We start from the raw sequence: 19,161 nt of genomic DNA on the forward strand, positions 1-19,161 counted from the left end.
GCCCAGTAGAATAATGTAGTAATTGGCATTCTCATAGTTAAGGCAACTGACTCCCTTTAAAAATTAAATTGGCCCCTCCTTCAAATCGCAGCCCCTCCCAGACTGATGATCAGGCTGGCTCCACCCTCCAATGTAAGTGTTTCTCTGCAACAGGACAGAAGAGTTATCGGGGAGACCGGCTTCCGGAGGCCTGATCCATTGATAAGGAGGCAATAATTTGAATCCCATCACAGTAGCTGCTGAGTTTAAATTCATTAAGTAAATCTGGAAACAAAATTTGGTCTCGGTAATGGCAGCCACAAAACCACTGGTTTTGTAAAAATCAATCTGATTTATTAGCTGTAACAGGGAATGATCCTTTACCGGGTCCATCTGAAGGTCAATCCAGACCCATCAAACATGGTCAATCTTATCTTGTCTCCCTGGATCTAAAACACAGCAAATGTAGACTGTATTTCAAATTCTTTCTTCATGTGGATATGGGAGAGTAAATTGACAAGGAGAGGGGGAGTGCAGTACAGGATATTATGGTAAAAATGAGCAACCAGACTCCAGTCAATAACATATCCAAGACAGTGCAATCACAGCAATGGACTCACAGCTCTCTCTCCCCCACCCTCCCACCCCCCAGTCCTTTACAGAAATATCCCATGGCAAGGGAAATGGTTCAGTCTACAAAGCCTAACTTCATGCAGCCCAGTCACTTCACAGGTATGGAATAGCAGCCCAACTGATGGTCCACTGCTAATCAAAGTGATTTTTTTCCTTACAAAAATTATTGATAAAGCCAGTTACATCATTACTTACAGACACAGAAAATACAGTCAACCTGCCTCTGAAGGCAAAACAATCATTAGTGTTTCAGGCTGGAGTGTTGTCAGAACACAATACTGAAGGCTTCCCATTCAACTTGGTCTGGTTTGAGTCTTTTTCAGTGGATATCTTCTGGGACCCTGGAGTGGGTGAATTCTCAATAGGTCCCTTGGAGGTAAACTGCAACTTCATTTTCAATACAGGGTGTCTCCAGGTTACAAACATTCATCTTATGGAGATCCATACATATTAATGAGCTTCCATAATATTAAATGCAAAAATGTCTTACATACATAACGATGTACATCTTTCCTATGAATGGCAGAATAGTTTTCCCTCTCTCTGCACTTCTGGTAATTGTTATCAATCTTGCGGTTTTTGATGTCATTCGTTACAATACTGTGGAGGTATAGTTACCATATTAGGTGATCTCTTTGCATTTTCCAAGATGGAAAAAGTGGATTTATAGATGTCTGAAAAAGCAGAAGATGTTCATTACCCAGGAGTGGCCTGTGACTCCACCAGGGTAGGTATCAGGTGTCTAAATTGCCAGTACGATTGTCTATGGCTTGATACCTCTGGGTAAATAGCAAATGGTGAATTTCTGGCTAGTGACCTCTGGGTAAATAGCCATTGTGAATCACTGTGGCGACAGACCTCTGGGTAAGTAGTTCTTGTTATTCACTATGGTGGGAGATCACTCAGTAAATGGCCAGAGTGATTCTCTGCAGCTGGAGACCTTTGGCCAAATGGCCATTGTGATTTTCTGTGGCTGGAGACCTCAGGGTAAATGGCCATTGTGATCCTCCTTTTATCAATACTGCATATTTTAAGGGAAATATTTAGCATCACACGAAAGCTGGAGCTTTACAGCACTGCTCAAATACTGCAATAAATTGAAACTGTATGCCCACGACAACACTTGAACACTGCAAGACTAACCTTTGATTTTACACCAGGCTGGGTCCAACTTTCAGCTGTTTCCAGCAAGTTGAGCCAAAGGTACTTGAATCTTGGCAATTGCTCCATTGCTGAGGTAATATATGACTGCCAGTAAAACAATTAACCACAAGGACAATGTAATCTGACACTTTAGCGCAACGGCAGGGTTCAATTCTGTCATTGTCTGTACGGAATTTGTACATTCTCCCCATGACCATGTGGGTTTTGTCTGGATGTTCCAGTTTCCTCCCACAGTCCAAAGACAGATGGGTTAGTAGGTTAATTGGTCACACGGGTGTCATTAGGCAGCGTGGGCTCATTGGGCCGGAAGGGCCTGTTACCGTGCTGTGTCTCCAAATAAAATCAAAACTTTACAATGGAGAGGGGTGTGTGGGGGCAAGCTCTGCTGGAATGCAGGTAGTGCTGTTGTGAGGAGGAACGGATCAGACAAAAAAAGTCTCTAAACCAGGAGTGCTATGCTTGGAACCCTTGCCCACCTCCCAGCAGAGATCTGAGTGGGGCGGATTAGAAAGTCGTAACTGGATTTGGTGTAAAGGGCGATCTATGTATCAAGTTATGGAGAAGTGGGGTGGGAGGTTGGGTGGAAGTGAAGACACACACACACCCTCCCTAAAGCCTCAAAAGAGAGGTTACTGAATGAGATATAGGCAAGATATATCTAGAGACACCAGGAAGAAAACTGGGGTCATGAAGGGCAAGATCACAAGCATGCAGAACCAGGCTGATAAACACAAGTGATTCTGCAAATGCTGGAAATCTGAGCAAGACACACAAAACACTGGAGGAACTCAGCAGGTCAGACAACATCCACAGAGGGGGATATACAGTCAATGTTTCAGACTGAGACTCTTCATCAGGATTGAATATGGCTTTGCATATAAAGGACATTGGTGGGGTGGGGGGTGGCGTTGGAAAGAGTGCAGAAAACCGGTACAACCGCTAATAGTTGGCCCGAAGGGGAGACTAACGCTGGAACACACCTCCTACCAAGCCCTGAAGTCGGATCAACATTCCTTTTTGCCTAGGTTATTTGCTTTGGTACCTGCAAAGCCAGACGCTGAAAAGATCTGCTTTATAGGGTTGCTGTCCAAATGTTTAACTCTTAAATAAAACACAGAGCCATAGACACAAATTTTTCACTGGAACAGTGCTGATAAAGGTTAATTTTAAGTTGAGGTGTACAAAATTCTGTGAGACCTTGACAAAGTGGGGAGGTCACTGACAGAAGCAAAGTGTTGTGGAAATTGATGGGAATTCTTCCACTTAGTGTGACGTAGGAGGAAAAGTCACAGCATGAAAGGCTGATAAGAGATAGGATCCCTTATTAAACTTGAAACACACTTAGATTAAAAAATAATTTGCTATAACCCATAATGATCAATGATCTACCGGAAATTTCCATTATTCCTTTTTCCCCAAGGTTCCACTGTATACATATATTCAGTGGCCACTTTATTAAGTACCTCCTGGACCTACTAAAGTGGCCACTGAATTTATGTTCGTAGTCTTTTCTGCTGTAGCCCATCCACTTCAATGTTTGATGTGCTGTGCATTGAGAGATGTTCTAATGCAGGCATAACATTCAATGTTGTCAAGCTGACGGAAGCTTGTGTGAATTGGTCCAGGTACTGGATACGGCATGAGCACAGAACAGATTTGAAGAAACTTATCAAATCACTATTTCTCACTCCAGACCTCATTCTCCACACCAGCTCTGGGCTGTAATTATTACTATGCTCAGATCCAGGTGAGGGAGGTGGGAGATGGAGCAGGACACCCTCAACAGTGTCCCGAAGGCATAAAATAAAACACAGAGCTCTGATAGGTTGGGAGGGAGGGGTGGTTTTCATCTGGCACCTTCCCTAGAATAGCAGCTCAGAACTATTGAGGCCATCACATGCAAACACTGCAATGATCATTGCCAGCTGTGGACAGCTGTGCTGCCCACTGAATTCTAATCAAAGTTGGTGGGATGGTTAGTGGACAAGGTTCGGGAAGACAGGAAGTGGGGGGGTGGTAAAAGGAGAAGAGCACAGCATCACCACAACTCAACTCAAACCCAGTCTTGCAGCTTTCTCCCATATCGTAGGGCAAGCACAAGACAGATGTAACGCATGGAGAAGCTGTCAAAGGGAGAGACCCCGTGCACTTTTTGCGCTTGCTTGCGCTCTCTGAATCACAGCTTGGCACTTCTCACGTTTGGACAGCTTGTTGTTCTCAAAAATGCCCTCATTTCTTGGGTGACCGTGAGACCCATCAGGGAACATCAGCAACCCTAAGAGAGGAAGATAAACATCCAACTTAAGATTAGAAACACAGGTGGAAGGTTTGGGTAAAACATTGCTGTTTTACAAGAGGATTCAGCTCAATAAATCTGCCCTGATTATCTGTGACTGGTTTTCATCCCCAACAGTGCAACCCTAATGCAGGGGAGCACAGTACTGTAGCAGTTAGCGTAATGCTGTTACAGCACTAGTGAACTGGGTTCAATTTCGCAGCTGTCTGAAAGGAGTTTGAACATTCTCCCTGTGACTGCCTGGGTTTCTTCCAGTTTCTTCTCAAAGACACAGGGGTTAGTAAGTTAATTGATTACATAGATATAATTGGGTGGCAGAGAATACTTACACAATGCTGGAAGAACTCAGCAGGTCAGGCAGCATCCGTGAGAAAAGAGTAGCCAACGTTTCGGGCCGAGACCCTTCATCAGGAATGGGGGGGAGGAGGGGGCCGAAGCCCAGTAATAGAGATAGGGGAGGGGGAAGGGCTAGAGGTGCCAGGTGGAAAACCAAGCAGAGGAAAGATAAAGGGGGGAGGGGATAAACATGAAAGAACTGTAGAGATAAAGGAGCAGAAAGTTGAAAGGGGAGAGAGGCAGAGAGGGACCTGGGATAGGGGAAGGGGGAGGGGAGGGAATTACCGGAAATTAGAGAATTCAATGTTCATACCACCAGGCTGAAGGCTACCCAGACGGTAGATGAGGTGTTGCTCCTCCAACCTGAGTTTGGCCTCATCATGGCAGTAGAGGAGGCCATGTATGGACATATCTAGATGGGAATGAGAGGCAGAGTTGAAGTGGGTGGCAACCGGGAGATCCTGTCTGTTGTGGCGGACAGAGCGTAGGTGCTTGACGAAGCGGTCCCCCAATCTGCATCGGGTCTCGCCGATGTAGAGGAGGCCGCACTGGGAGCAGTGGATGCAATAGACAACTCCAGCAGACTCCAGGTGAAGTGTTGCCTCACCTGGAAGGACTGTTTGGGGCCCGGAATGGTGGTAAGGGGGGAGGTGTGGGGACAGGTGTAGCATTTGCACTTGCAGGGATAAGTGCCGGGTGGGAGTTCTGTGGGGAGGGACACGTGGACCAGGTAGTCGCGGAGGGAACGATCCCTACGAAAAGCTGAGAGGGGTAGGGAGGGAAAGATGTGCTGGGTGGTGGGGTCCTGTTAAAGGTGGCAAACCTAAGGTACCCCACCACCCAGCACATCTTTCCTTCCAAATTCAGGTTGGAGGAGCAACACCTCAGCTACCGTCTGGGTAGCCTCCAGCCTGGTGGTATGAACATTGAATTCTCCAATTTCCGGTAATTCCCTCCCCTCCCCCTTCCCCTATCCCAGGTCCCTCTCTCCCCTTTCAACTTTCTGCTCCTTTATCTCTACAATTCTTTCATGCTTATCCCCTCCCCCCTTTATCTTTCCTCTGATTGGTTTTCCACCTGGCGCCTCTGGCCCTTCCCCCTCCCCTATCTCTATTACTGGGCTTCAGCCCTCTCTTCCCCCCCATTCCTGATGAAGGGTCTCGGCCCGAAACGTTGGCTACTCTTTTCTCATGGATGCTGCCTGACCTGCTGAGTTCCTCCAGTGTCGTGTACGTATTCTTTGATCCACAGCATCTGCAGTTGAATTTTTGTATTTCTGTTATAATCGGGTGGCGCTTTCTTGTTAGGCCTGAAAGACCTGTTACCATGCTGTAGCTCTAAATAAAATTAAGCACAGTTCAATAAACTAGCTAATAAAAAGTTATTGATCTCAAACTTAAAATGAACAAACATTTATCATTTTTTACAAATACACAAATTATCAGCAGTGACAGTCAGCCAGTGAGCCTTTGTCACAATCACTGCTAATCCCTCCCTACCCGCCTATCTCTGCGGCACCTCGTGTCAAATAGAAAGGGACCCATTCATGCCTACTTTGTTTCCTATTCGCCAGTCAACACGTATTCCTCAGTGCTACTTCCCTCACTTTGAGCTTTGTGTGAGAGAATCCCATCGTCCATCACTCTAAAATATCCAAGTGACAAGTAACATCTCTACTGACGTTAGCTTGATTTCAGGTTGTTATTCCGCTCCATGCCTTGTGGCAGCCTTGTTGTTTCTTTAGCATTTTGCTTATTGTTTTTTTTTAAATGGGACCGTGTTACTAGCTGAATGCTCAACCCAGCACAGATGGAAAGCGTGGAAGGAGCTGGCCAGATTCAAACCCAGGACTATTCACCTCAAAGTCCCGTACTGATGCCACTACACCACTGGCTGGCTGTTGATCTCAAGTGCTTGCCCCCTTATTTCAAAATCCATCTGCTCTCCCTCCTCTCCATTCTTAACAGCCATAGCACAGAAATAGGCCCTATGGCTAAACTCATCCTTACCGAGCAAAATGCCCATCTAAGCTAGTCCCATTTGCTCATGTTTGGCCCACTTAAACATTTCCTTTCCTGTCCCCGTCCAAATGTTATTGTGCCTGCCTCAACCACTTCCTCTGGCAGTTCGTTCCACATACTGAAGGCTCTCTGTAATTGCCCTTCAGATCTCTATAAAATCTTTCCCCTCTCGCCTTAAATTTACATCCCCTCATTTAGGGCTCGCCTTCGAGGGGAGGAAAATGCTGTTATCATCGTGACATGGTGGAGTAGTGGTAAATATGATACTTTACAGTGATAGCAATCAGGGTTCAATTCTCGCTGCTATCTATAAGGAGTTTGTACATTCTCCCCATGACCACATGGGTTTCCTCCCACATTCCAAAGATGCACGAGTTACGGTTAGTAAGCTGTGGGCAAGCTATGCTGACAACAGAAGCACAGGCTACATATACAGGCTGCCCCTGGTGCACTTGAGATGCAAACAAGGCATTTTTGATGTACATGTCACTCTTTACCATATCCTTCCACACGTCCATTTTTGAACTCTCCTTCAAACTTCATCCCATCACATCGAGTGAAGACTCCAACTCCTTGAAATTTCCCTTGGACAAACTCCCCCTCATACCTGAGGACAGACAGTGCAACAACAGTTTTAGTGCGCAGGGTGGTGGAGAGCACCTTCCCTCGATGCTCCTTCATTGTCAGCCACTTCAGTACCTCATTCCCCTTCCCTCTCACTCAGCCAACACACACTTGCCCCTCCCCTCCTTCACTCAGCCTGCAGAAATTACTGCACAGGAGGAGAAGGAGGTCATTTAACCCAACAAAGCCACACTTGTTTATACACAAATCATTTGATGTCTAGACCGTGATCTTTTGTAGACGTCTCAAGATACTTGCTAAAAACCTCCCTCTTTCACCAGTGCTAATATCTCTTTGGCTTATTGTCAGACTTGGTTTAATAATTATTTCATAAGATCATCTGCATGTCTAATATTGCATCTTAGACAAATTATGCCCCACACAAGCCGCCCCCACCTTACTTCATCTATTTTTCTGTCATTTAATAATCTAGTTCTCACTTACTGACCTAAAGTATTCCATCAACATTGCAGCAATCTGCATCTCTAACTGAACAAGTAACTGACGAACATGGGGGGGGGAATAAATATAGAAATGTACATTAGTTTTTAAGGACACTTTTCTGAAAGAATATTAAAGCAAGACCATATGGCTGCTACTGAGAAAAAGGCAGGGGATTTTTCAATGTTTCAGCCGATATTTATCCCCTCGAGCAATACCGGCACCATCCAGGATATGCCCACTTCTTATTACCACCATCAGGGAGGAGGTACAGGACCTGAAGACCCACACTCAACATTTTAGGAACAGCTTCTTCCCCTCTGCTATCAGATTTTTGAACAGTCCATGAATCCATGAACACTATCCCACTATTCCTTTTTCGCACTAGTGTTCATTTTATAGTAATTTCTTTACATCTTGCACTGTACTGCTGCCATAAAACACCAAATTTCATGTCATACGTCAGTGATAATAAACCTGATTTTGATTCAGGTTTCAATATTCATACCGGCATTTATGTATTTATGCACATTTTATTCCATATCTGCACTTTAACCTCTAACTGTATTTTTTAATGTTCTGGGCAGGTGAGTCTAATCAGCTTTGGTAGGCTGTTCACTCTGATTTCACACCTCCGCTGCCCTGCAGCATGGGGAAGGCTTCGGGAGGAAAACCCAAAGGAAAATCCAGAGCCGGGGTCCCTAAGTTATTGAGTTCAGCGCTGATGGGCAACTCCTGCAACACTGCTGGTGCCAAACTATATCGATCTCTGCCGTTCCTTTGAATTCATCATCTGTGTGGAGGATGGAGCCTACTGCATGGGCAACAGCTTGCTCTCAATATTATACTGCCCTGGCTTGCATATTGTAAATAGCTACAGCTATGGTCTACCCAACCACTGCAAGGCCGTAGTACTGTTGAATGTTGTGTTTTGTTGCATGTCGTGCTCTGACTAACACAGCACAGCAAATTGCTAACTCCTGTAGGTGTATATGGTAAATAAAGTTGACCCCGATCACTATTTGAAGGAACCTGTGTTAGCTTCCATTTGATTGATTCATAACATGAGGGTCTCAAACACAGGTCATGTCTTACCTTGAGCCATCTGAGAAGACCAGTGTTCCACGGCCACTGAACAGGCCATTTTCAAACTGACCAATGTAATTGCTGCCATCTGCAAACCTCAGCTGCCCGATCCCCTGTCTTCGACCTGACACAATAGAGGAACAAGGTCACAGTTCAGAAAGTACACCATGCAGGTGAATCACCACACAGCCCAGGAGATTCCTACCTTCAGTTCTCAGTCCTGGGGTCTATCAATCAGCCTTTGAACTTGGAAGGGCTGAAGTTGGTGGCTCTCCCAGAGACTTCCCAAGGTCTCTATGGCCAACTTCAGGTTAGGAGAAAGTAATGGTTGGAGCTCGAGCAACTCAAAGCTCAACACCATCTTGCCAAATCAGCCCATTTGATTGGGATCCCACACATTTTACTGCCAGCTGCAGCGCTGCTGCATAGTAACTACAGTTAGCTCAATGTTTTATAATGCCAATGATCCAGTTTTAATTTCAACCATTGTCTGTAGGGAATTCGTACACTCTCACCATGACCATGTAAGTTTCCTCGAGGTGCTCCAGTTTCCCCCCACATTCCAAAGACATATTGGTTAGGGATAGTGAGTTGTGTGCATGTTACGTTGGTACTGGAAGTATGGCGATACTAACAGGCTGCCCCAGCACAACCTTGAACTGCATTGACACAAACAATGTATTTCACTATGTTCCAATGTACATGTAACAAATAAAGATAAAATTAATTTTCCAAGCTTTCAATCACCCAAACCAATACCTCATTTGATGTCAAATTTAAATCAAAACACTCTCACTGAGTACTTTTGGATGGCTACAAGCAAAGCCTAGATTCACCGGCTTGGACAGGTCCCACTAGAAACCACACAGCCCAGCAACACTTCATCTCCAGCTGTTTACTTTAGAAAGGCACTAAAACTCAGGAATGCCAGTTATTTCATCAACTGTTATGTAACACCTATTGTACTTTACACACCGAGTTACCACACCTGCCTATTGCATTCTACTGATAACTCAGCAGTTGCTGAGTCAGAACTCTGGCAGTTCAAACCCCATTCCAGATTGCTGAGCACAAGATCTAGGCTGACTCGCCTACTGCAGCACCCACAACAACATTACCTTAACAGGAGAGATGGTTATAGCATTGGCTGTCCACTCCATCAATACCTTGTATCACATTGTACACATCCATCAAGTCAATTCTCATCCTCCTTTGCTCCAAAGAGGAAAGCTCTAGGTCACTCACCTATCTTCATAATACATGATCTCTAATCTAGTTACAGCACAGAAAAGGACCATTGCTCCAGTGTCCAGGTGGACCATCAAACACCAATCCCACGTTAATTCCTTTTTAACATGCTCATCAACTCTCAACAGATTCTACCACTAATCTATACGTAGGGGCAATTTACAGTGGCCAATTAACCAACCAAACAACCTGAAAACCTTTGGGGCTTGGGAGCACATCAGAAGTCATCCACTTGATCATAGGGAAAACGTGCAAACTCCACAGAGGTAGCTTATGAGGTCAGAATTGAACTTGGGTGCTATGTGGCAGATATGTTTAGCAAAAGCCCCAATCAATCCTCAGATGTATGGAAATTCTGATTCCTTTATTTCAAAAAAGAAAAGGGAGTTGTCCCAGATACCCTCAATATTACAGGTCGGCAGCGTAGTGTTTAGCACAACACTTTACAGTACCAGCGATCCAAGTTCATTTCCCACTGCGTCTACAAGGAGTTAGTACGTTCTCCCTGTGATTGTGTGGGTTTCCTCCGAAGTGGTCCAGTTTCCTCCCACAGTCCAAAGACTTACCAGTTGGTGGGTTAATTGCTCATTGTAAACTGACTCGCGATTAGGCTGGGGTTAAATCAGGGGTTGCTGGGCAGCGCAGCTCGAAGGGCCAGGAGGAACTACTCCATGCTGCATCTCAATTAAAACATAAATTCATCTGGGAATTATTGCATTACTGCTTACAGTGCTCGCTGTGTACAGTTTGGTTCTTATGAATCCCATGATACAACTGCTTTTGGGACATACTAAAAGGTAGTATATAGACAAAAGTCATCACTGTCATTTTCTGTGGTGAGGAATAGACAGTCAACATTTCAGGAAAAGATTCTTCATCAGGAGTCATAATAAGGGGTCTCAGCCCAAAACGTTAGCTGTTTATTCCCTTCAATAGATGTTACCTGCCTTGCTGAGTTCTTCCAGCATTTTGTGTGTGTTACTTTGGATTTCCAGCATCTGCAAAAATCTCTTGTTTATGAGTGGATTAACTTACTCAAGGCATTGTTTTTCCACTTCCAACTTTGCTTTTGCTGTGATCTTATTTGGAAAATTCAGTGAAGAAATCTTGGATGTTTAAACTATGCCATTTGCTGTTCCTGGATCACTTCTCTGTGCGTCTTATAATTACACATATTTTTTTCAAAAACAGTGTGCTGCTTTGTAATCGTGTGAGTGTGTGGGAGGGAGTAACTGAACTTGTTTTGCTGTTGTTGTTCAGTTGCTTGTTGTGTTCTCTGTTGTTCTGCTGAGTATTGAGAGCATGCTGTGTTGTCACCGGAATGTGCGGCTGTCTTTAGGTTGGTTTGGTGGTTGACACAAATGACACATTTCACTATATATTTTGTGTACAGATGATAAATAAATGATTTGGAATCATTATAGCTTATCACCTCTCTACACTATTGCTCAATGTCCCTTTCACCTGTGAAGATCCTCACTGGTTTGATGTAGGTGCTGTAAGGAGGTGTCTTAGTTGATGGGAGTCCAGTGCAGACAACAGTAAGTTATGAGATACCCAGACTGAATTGCGAGCCACAGTGTAATCGACCACAGAGAGAATGAGTTACCTTCCTTCCACTCGCCATGATACTCCTCACCACTGGAATATGTGAAGCTTCCTTTGATCAGCGTCATGCTCTGATCTGCTCAAAACACAACAGTTGTTCCAGTGAGTAAATGGCAACAGATCTGCAGTTATTTTTGCTCCTGTACAATGAAGGAAATTTACCACTCAGGAAGAAGATATTAATCCTGTCATAGCAAGATGTGAGCTGGATCAGTAGTGATGGTGCTTCACCTGGCCACATTGTTTGAGGATTGGATGGAACATTTAAAATGAAAAACGCTCCAGATCAGAATCAGAAACCTATCTTGGGAAATTTGCTGTTTTGTGGCAGAAGTATTGTGCAATACATAGAAATTACTATAAATTACAGTAAGAATATATAAACAAAATAAATTAAGTAGTGCAAAAAAAGAGAAATATAATGTCCGTGATCCGTTCAGAAATCTGATTCAGTGTGACTCTTCAGGCTCCTGTACCTCCTTCCTGACGGAAGGAGTAACGAGAAGAGGACATGCCCTGGATGGCAAGGATCCTTCATGATGGATTTGGATTTCGACCTTCTTGAGGCATCATTTTTTGATGAGGAGGACGCTAGTGCTCATGACAGTGCTAGCTGACTTTACAAGCCTTTGCAGCTTTGTCCAATCCCGTGTATTGGTACCGGCAATGATGCCACCAGGCTGAATGCTCTCCACAATAGACATGTGTAAAAATTTGCTAGCATCTTTGGTGAAGTTTCGCAAATCCTAATCAGCAAACCATCTTGTTATTTCTTTGTAATCAATTCACTGGCAAGGTCAATGTTCACTGCCATTTATTATTTGCCCTGGGCATTATGTGTGTGATATACAGATCATCCCAGAGTGTAGAGGGACAAGGTTAGCTTCACAGCTTTGCGTCCTTCTCCCTACATAGTTTCGATCTCTGCAATTCTCTAACTTCACCTCGAGGATTCTACATTACCTTCACTTTTCGCTTCCTGGGCTTAAAACCTAATAACTTTGTCATCTCCTCAACAAAATTATTGTGCCTGATCCATTGTTTGCTTTGACATGATGCTTATATTCGAATCCTCTAGCTTACGGCATGCTGGCATAGTGATTAGCATAACACTTTACAGAGCCAGCGATTACAGTAACCAGTGCTCCATTTACCTCCCACATATACATGTACAGGTTGGGGTTAATAAGTGTGGGCATTGGTGCTGGAAACTTGTGGGCTTCCCTCCCACATCATCATACTATATTGGTTTTTGATGCAACAACACATTTCACTGTGTGTTTCATTGATTCAATGTATACAGGACAAATAAATCTAATCTTTAACTTCAAAAAACCTTTCTGATTTTACCAAAGACCTAAGGGCTTGTACCTGTGCTGTATTTCTCTGTGATTGTGACCTCATCAGCTTCACCACACCAGGTTGGTGAAGTTCCAGTTTCTTTTCAAACCATACCAAGCTTTCTAGACTATCGCTGTGGGAATTTAATAAACCACTGGATTAATAGTTGAGTAATATAATTAGTGTTGGTTACATACAAAAACAATCAGCAGCATAATCATTTTTGTACAACAGATAAAGAACGAATGAAAAAAACATTCAAGGCCAAAGTCATCCAATGATCACTCAATGGGAAAGTGGAGGGACCTGCAGATCTGAAAATGGGACAAAGGAGTATGATCAGAAACGGAAAGGGTGAGCTATTTCAAGTTCCTTTGTGTCAACATCTCTGAGGATCTTTTCTGGGCCCAACATGATGATGCAGTTACAAAGAAGGCACACAAGGCACCACAGCAGCTACATTTCAAGAGGAGGTTGAGGAGATTTGGTATGTCACCAAAGACACTCACAAATTTCTACAGATGTACCGTGGACAGCATTCTAACTGGCTGTATCACCATCTGGTATTTTCGGGGGGGGGGGGGGTGGGAAGTAAGGGTCGACAGCACAGGATCAAAATAAGCTGCAGAAAATTGTAAACTCAGTCAGCTCCATCGTGGGCACTAGCTTCCCCGACATCCAGGACATTGCTGACCTTGTGAAGCATCACTCCTTGATCATCATAATTAAGGACCCCTGTCACCAAGGACATACCTCCTTCTCATTGCTACCATCAGACTTCTATACCTCCTCCCTGAAGGCACACACTCAACGATTCAGAAATAGTTTATTTCCTTCTGTCGTCAGTTTCTGAATTGACAATGACCCCGTGAACACTACCTCACTACTTTTTTTCCCTCTTTTTCCACTACTTATTGAACTTAAAATTATATACATACACTTCTTACTGTAATTTATGGTTTTTATTAATACATGTTACAATGTACTGGTGCCACAAAACAAGAAATTTCACAACATATGCCAGTGATATTAAACCTGATTCTAAATAAAAAACAGAACAGTACAGCAGAGCACAGGAAAAGGCTCTTCAGCCCACAATGTTGTACCAAACCAATTAAATGGCCAACTAAGCTAATCCCCTCTGCCTACACAATGTCCATATCCTTCCATTTCCTAAGAACTTAGAAACTCACAACACAGGAGATGCTGCAGATGCTGAAAATCCTGAGCAACAAACACAAAATGCTGGAGGAACTCAGTAGGTCAGGAGACATCCATGGGAAGAAATAAACGTTACAGACCAAGAGTCGTCATCAGGACTCACCACACATGATTGAATATTACACAAACGACAGATAAATTAAATACAGTAGTGCAGTTCCATTAATGACAGTGAAATTAAATAGTGCAGTTCCAATACCGGTCACTTGAGGGAGCTTTAATCCATAACACTCAGTAAAAGACTTTCAGAAACAATGGCTCTTGGAGCACCTTATATCCTTGAAACATTCCAAATGCCATGTAATCACTATAAGATGTGGCCAACAATCTCAGAGAAAACAATCGGAATATATCATTTCATTTTCCCTAAGGAAGCCCATAATCTGGTAGAAAAACAAGAAATACTCGAGATGCAAGTCAGGCAGCATCTATGGAGAATCAGTGTTAATGTTTCAGGTCAATTCCCCTCCCACACGATCTGTTGTTGGTGTGCAGAGTGAGGGTGGAACACAAGATTTAAGTTCACGTTCAGGATTAGGAGTACAAGGTAGAGCAACAGCTTTATCACCTCGCTTACTGACCTTGAGCAAACCATTGTCATTAATGAACACTGAGCAGCCTCCAGAGTGCCTGCTGGCCATCTCATCGATGCACCACAGCAGACCACTGAGGGTCATTCCGATGTGTACATCACAGAGAACAACCACTGTGCTGAATATGCTTCATGCTTTGTATTATTGTGTCACAGGGCTGTGTATACAATGATCTGATGTTCTTCAAGAATCATCTCAAGCCCCTCCTGTAGAAAGCAACTCTCCTCAAAGCGTGGACAGGTTATCTAGATCCATTTGCCTATTGGATAACAGACTGGACTAGCAAGGTCACAGCTAACGTACCAGCCCAACTTACTCAAACGCCATTCACCAAACAACAACTTTGAGCAACAAAGAAATAATCTGATCTGCACTGTTGAGGTGAGATGGAGACTCTGCTAATCCTGACTGTGTGTAAATAAGATCCTGTTCTGCATTATATGATGCACAAGTGTGGATTAGAAGATCTCCAAAGCAGAGAATGCACTAAAGAACCTTGCTAAAGCTTTCCTTGACAGTCTTTTGCCTATGACCTCGTGTCCTGAAGGTGAAGGGTACAACAAGCATGGGATCATCACTTGTAAGTTTTCATTGTACCAAGCATCACCCTGACTTGGTGATTTATCACCATTAATGGGTCAAAAATCCAAAACTATGTACCCAAGAGCATTGTCATTGTATCTTCCACCATGGTTCAAGAAGGGAGCTGCAGCTAAGGAAGGTCTTTATTTCTCATGCCAATTCCCAACTTACTCGTTCTGCAACAATTTTCACATTAAAAGGCATTTATCCTCGGAGTTGGTGATTAAACATATTCATTTTCAAGATCGAGGGAATGTACTTCTCCCCCTTTAGACATAGACTATACAATACAACAGAGTAGCTTTTCAGAGGACATTTTAAAAGACCCAACCATATTGCCGGAGGTCTAGAGTCACATCCTGGCAAAAACAGTAACGTTCCTCTAATGAATTCCAGACACCCACCACTGTCAGTGTAAAACAGTCTGCCCTGCACATCTCCTTTGAAACACCCCAACCCCCAACTTAAATGCTAGCCTTCAAGTATTAGATCTCACCTTAAGTTAGTATTAGAGGGCATGCATTTAAGGCGAGATCTAGTACTTCCTTCAAAGCCAAAGCCAAACAACTCCATGGTAAGCAAGCAGGTATTGTTTAAAGTCCACCACAGTGTTTCTGCAGCTATGAGAATGTCCCCACTTCAACCAGGCAGAGGTGTTTTCCAAAGGGACATACAACACTGAAAAGGCCCTTCAGCCCATAACATCCATGCTGACGTTTTAGCCCATCTATACTCATTCCATTTGCCCGCATTAGGAGAGTATCCTTCTGCACCTTCCCTATTGAAGAGAGAAAAAAAAACCCAAGATGCTGGAGAACATGAAACACTTCTGATGTCTCAAAGTGCTCTTCGTTCAATTTCCTCCAGAGATGCTGCCTGACCATTGAAAATTAATCTCAAAGTAGCAGATGGTAACATATATGTACTATGATAATAAATTTACTTTGAACTTTGACCTGCTGAGTTCCTCCAGCATCTTGTGTGTTGATCCAGATACCCAGCATTCACAAAATCTCCTGTATCTTCAAGATGCTGGAAGGACTTAGCAGATCAGAAAATTCAAGACTGTTTAATGTCATTTCCAGTACACAAGTGCAAAGGAGAACAAAATAATTGTTACTCTGGATCTGGTGCAGCAAACACAAAAAAAGAATAAAATAACAATAAACACAATAAATATAAATATGTAAGACAGTCTATGTGTACATAGATTGTATGTCTATTAAGTGATGCTAGGCATAAGAAAACATAGGTGACTGACAAGAAATTATAAAATTGTGGTGGAAATGGACCGTCACATCGTGTTTTCCAGCACCCGCACTCTCTGTGCCCCCTGTCTAACCGCTATTCGCCTGCTATCCTGTATTTTCCTGGCTGTGCAGATCACAGGTGCTGTCAGGGTCACTGCACCCTGGCTCTTTCAAGCTATCCTAGACTAACGATAGCTAAGATCGTTTATAGCCACCCTGGTAACCTTTGCAAGAATGGCCGAGTACTACGGTTCTTTATAAAGAAGGCGTATGCATAAGATTAATAAATACATTATTCTTTTGCAGTTAGAACTGACAAGATGAGCAAGCACATCAATGGTTTCCCCCATCCTCCCTATGACATTTTACATTTAGACAATACAAGATTACAACGCACAAATTAAGAGTATCAGTTTCATTCCAAGATGGATACTTACGTTGATGCACCGAGCAGCCTGTGAATATTGCAGGGATTCAACCTTAAATTGATGACTATTAAGCTCCCAGGCCCCGGCTGAGTCAGACATGTCCCCTTCACGGGCAGCGCAACCCCCAACAAGCCACACCTTCATTGGTTCGCTCCCTCGCTCTGTTACCCGTGGCAACCACCTTGGATACCAAGGGTGATGCCGCAGTCTGCCATCTTTATGAGGGGCAAGGAAAAATAAATTATTTTATAAAAAATAAAAAGAAGACGTTACAATATGGAAATAAAATATGAAAATTTGCATCTTAAGAGGTAAATTGTTTTTATTAAAATATTAATTTGCTGGAAAATCGCAGTTTGTGGCTTCTTTTTTATTGCCCCGCAGATGCCATGCTTCTGTGTGGCATATGAGGCCAGATACCATTTGTTATCAATTATTTGACTTTGTTTTGCTAAAGGAAGGTTATTAGGGTGATTTTCCTGGACATTATACAGATTCTCCAACCTAATCTCTTCAAACTAGACTGATGTCGAATTTGAGGCATATTTATTGAGAGAGCCTTCGTCCTTTAGAAAGGTGGGGGGAGTTATGAGACCAAAAGACCTAGGAGAAGAATTAAGCCATTCGACCCAATGAGTCTGCTCTGCCTTTCCATCATAGCTGACTTATTATCCCCTTCAACACATTCTCCTGCCTTCTCCCAAAAGGCGTTGGGTCCCGTACTAATCAAGAGCCTATTAACCTCTGGAAGTTTGGCAAAGTGCAGAATGTTTCAGCTCCAATTGAGAAACCATTATCAGGGTGGAGTTGAGGGTGTTGCCTCCTCAGAATGCCAGTTTATATACTCCTCCGGGGTCCAAGTGGATCTTGATTAGATGTCGTGATCAGGTTTACTGGTGCAAAGTATTAGGAACAGTTTAGCAGTAGAAGATTCTGATTGGCTAGCTTCAAAGGAGGTCCATTGGAAGTGCTTGCTTCGCTGTCCAGATCCCAAGATTACTAGTGATTCGTTGATTGTTGACTTTGTTGTTTCTCTTTTCTCTGTAAGGGTTCATAAACGGGATCTATGTCGATGTGTTTGTTGATGGATCCTTCTGTAAAGAACTACACCGAGAAATTCTCATTCTTTTCTTGTTCCCGCTCGAGTCCAGACTCTGGCTGTCGTCCATTTGAAATGGTATCCTTCTTCGTCTTCATCAGCCGATTCTAGCGAGAGTGGGCCGTGCCTTCTGCTCACTAGCTGATGCCTGAGCAGCCTGGTCGATAGTTTTCTTCCTGTTTGACCAATGTAGTGCGTGTTGCAGTCACTACACTGGATTTTGTAGATAATATTCATTTTATCAGCAACACACCCAAAATGCTGGCGGAACGCATCAGCCAGGCAGCATCTATAGGAAGAAGCGCTGTTGACGTTTCAGGCCGAGACCTTTTGTCAGGACGAAGGGTCTCGGCCCGAAACTTCGACTGCTCTTCTCCCTATAGATGCTGCCTGCCCTGCTGCGTTCCACCAGCATTTTGTGTGTGTTGCTTGAATTTCCAGCATCTGCAGATTTCCTCGTGTTTTTGTTTTATCAGTCACATTTTGTTGCGCTTTGAGTTTTGATAAGTTCTTCCTCCAAGTTGCAGCCGGTTTGCGAGCAACTGTGATGTTGTGTTGCTGAAGCAGTCTTGCTGTCGTTTTCCAGATGTTCTTTATGTACAGCAATGCAATTCTACATAAGTGAGTGCCAGGAAGGAGATCAGTGAGGAGGGAAGAATGGGCAAGGGAGTCGCGTGGGGAGCGATCCCTGCAGAAAGCACTGCTTGGTGGTGGGATCCTGTTGGAAATGGCAGAAGTTATGAAGAATAATATGCTGGACGTGGAGGCTGGTGGGGTGGTGGTGAGTACAAGAGGAACCCTATCCCTGGGGTGGCAGGCGGATGGGAATGAGGGCAGACGTGCACGAAATGGAAGAGATGCGGTTGAGGGTGTCGTTGATGGTGGCTTTCAATGTTCAATAGGTCTCATTGAGATCCTTTTCATTCTTCTAAACTCCAGCAAGTACGGGCCTAGAGCCATCAAACGCTTCTCATATGTTAACCCTTTCATTCCCAGGATCATTCTTGTTAAACTTCTTTGGATCCTCTCCAATGCCAGCATATTTTTTTTCTTAAATAAGGGGCCCAAAACTGCTCACAATACTCCAAGTGCAGTTTGACCAATTCTTATAAAGCCTCAGCATTACAACCTTGTTTTTGTAATCCAGTCCTCTCAAAATGAATACTAATATTGCACTTGCCCTCCTTACGACCAATTTGCCTGCAAGTTAA

The 19,161-nt window shown here is 43.6% G+C and overlaps 1 protein-coding gene across 1 annotated transcript; it reads right to left on the reverse strand.

Annotated features, from left to right (window-relative positions):
• Positions 1 to 632: 632 nt before the first annotated feature.
• On the reverse strand, positions 633 to 16,979 carry morn4 (MORN repeat containing 4). Its single transcript, XM_073027026.1, has 5 exons — positions 16,861 to 16,979; positions 11,438 to 11,512; positions 8,590 to 8,704; positions 6,927 to 7,036; positions 633 to 4,051 (listed from the first exon to the last, which is right to left on the reverse strand). The coding sequence occupies exons 2-5, from the start codon at positions 11,502 to 11,504 to the stop codon at positions 3,903 to 3,905; spliced, it is 441 nt and encodes a 146-aa protein (XP_072883127.1). The 5' UTR covers positions 11,505 to 11,512; positions 16,861 to 16,979; the 3' UTR covers positions 633 to 3,902.
• Between the last annotated feature and the right edge of the window lie 2,182 nt (positions 16,980 to 19,161).

This window comes from Hemitrygon akajei, chromosome 23 (genome assembly GCF_048418815.1).
Source record: "Hemitrygon akajei chromosome 23, sHemAka1.3, whole genome shotgun sequence".
Classification (NCBI taxonomy): domain Eukaryota; kingdom Metazoa; phylum Chordata; class Chondrichthyes; order Myliobatiformes; family Dasyatidae; genus Hemitrygon; species Hemitrygon akajei.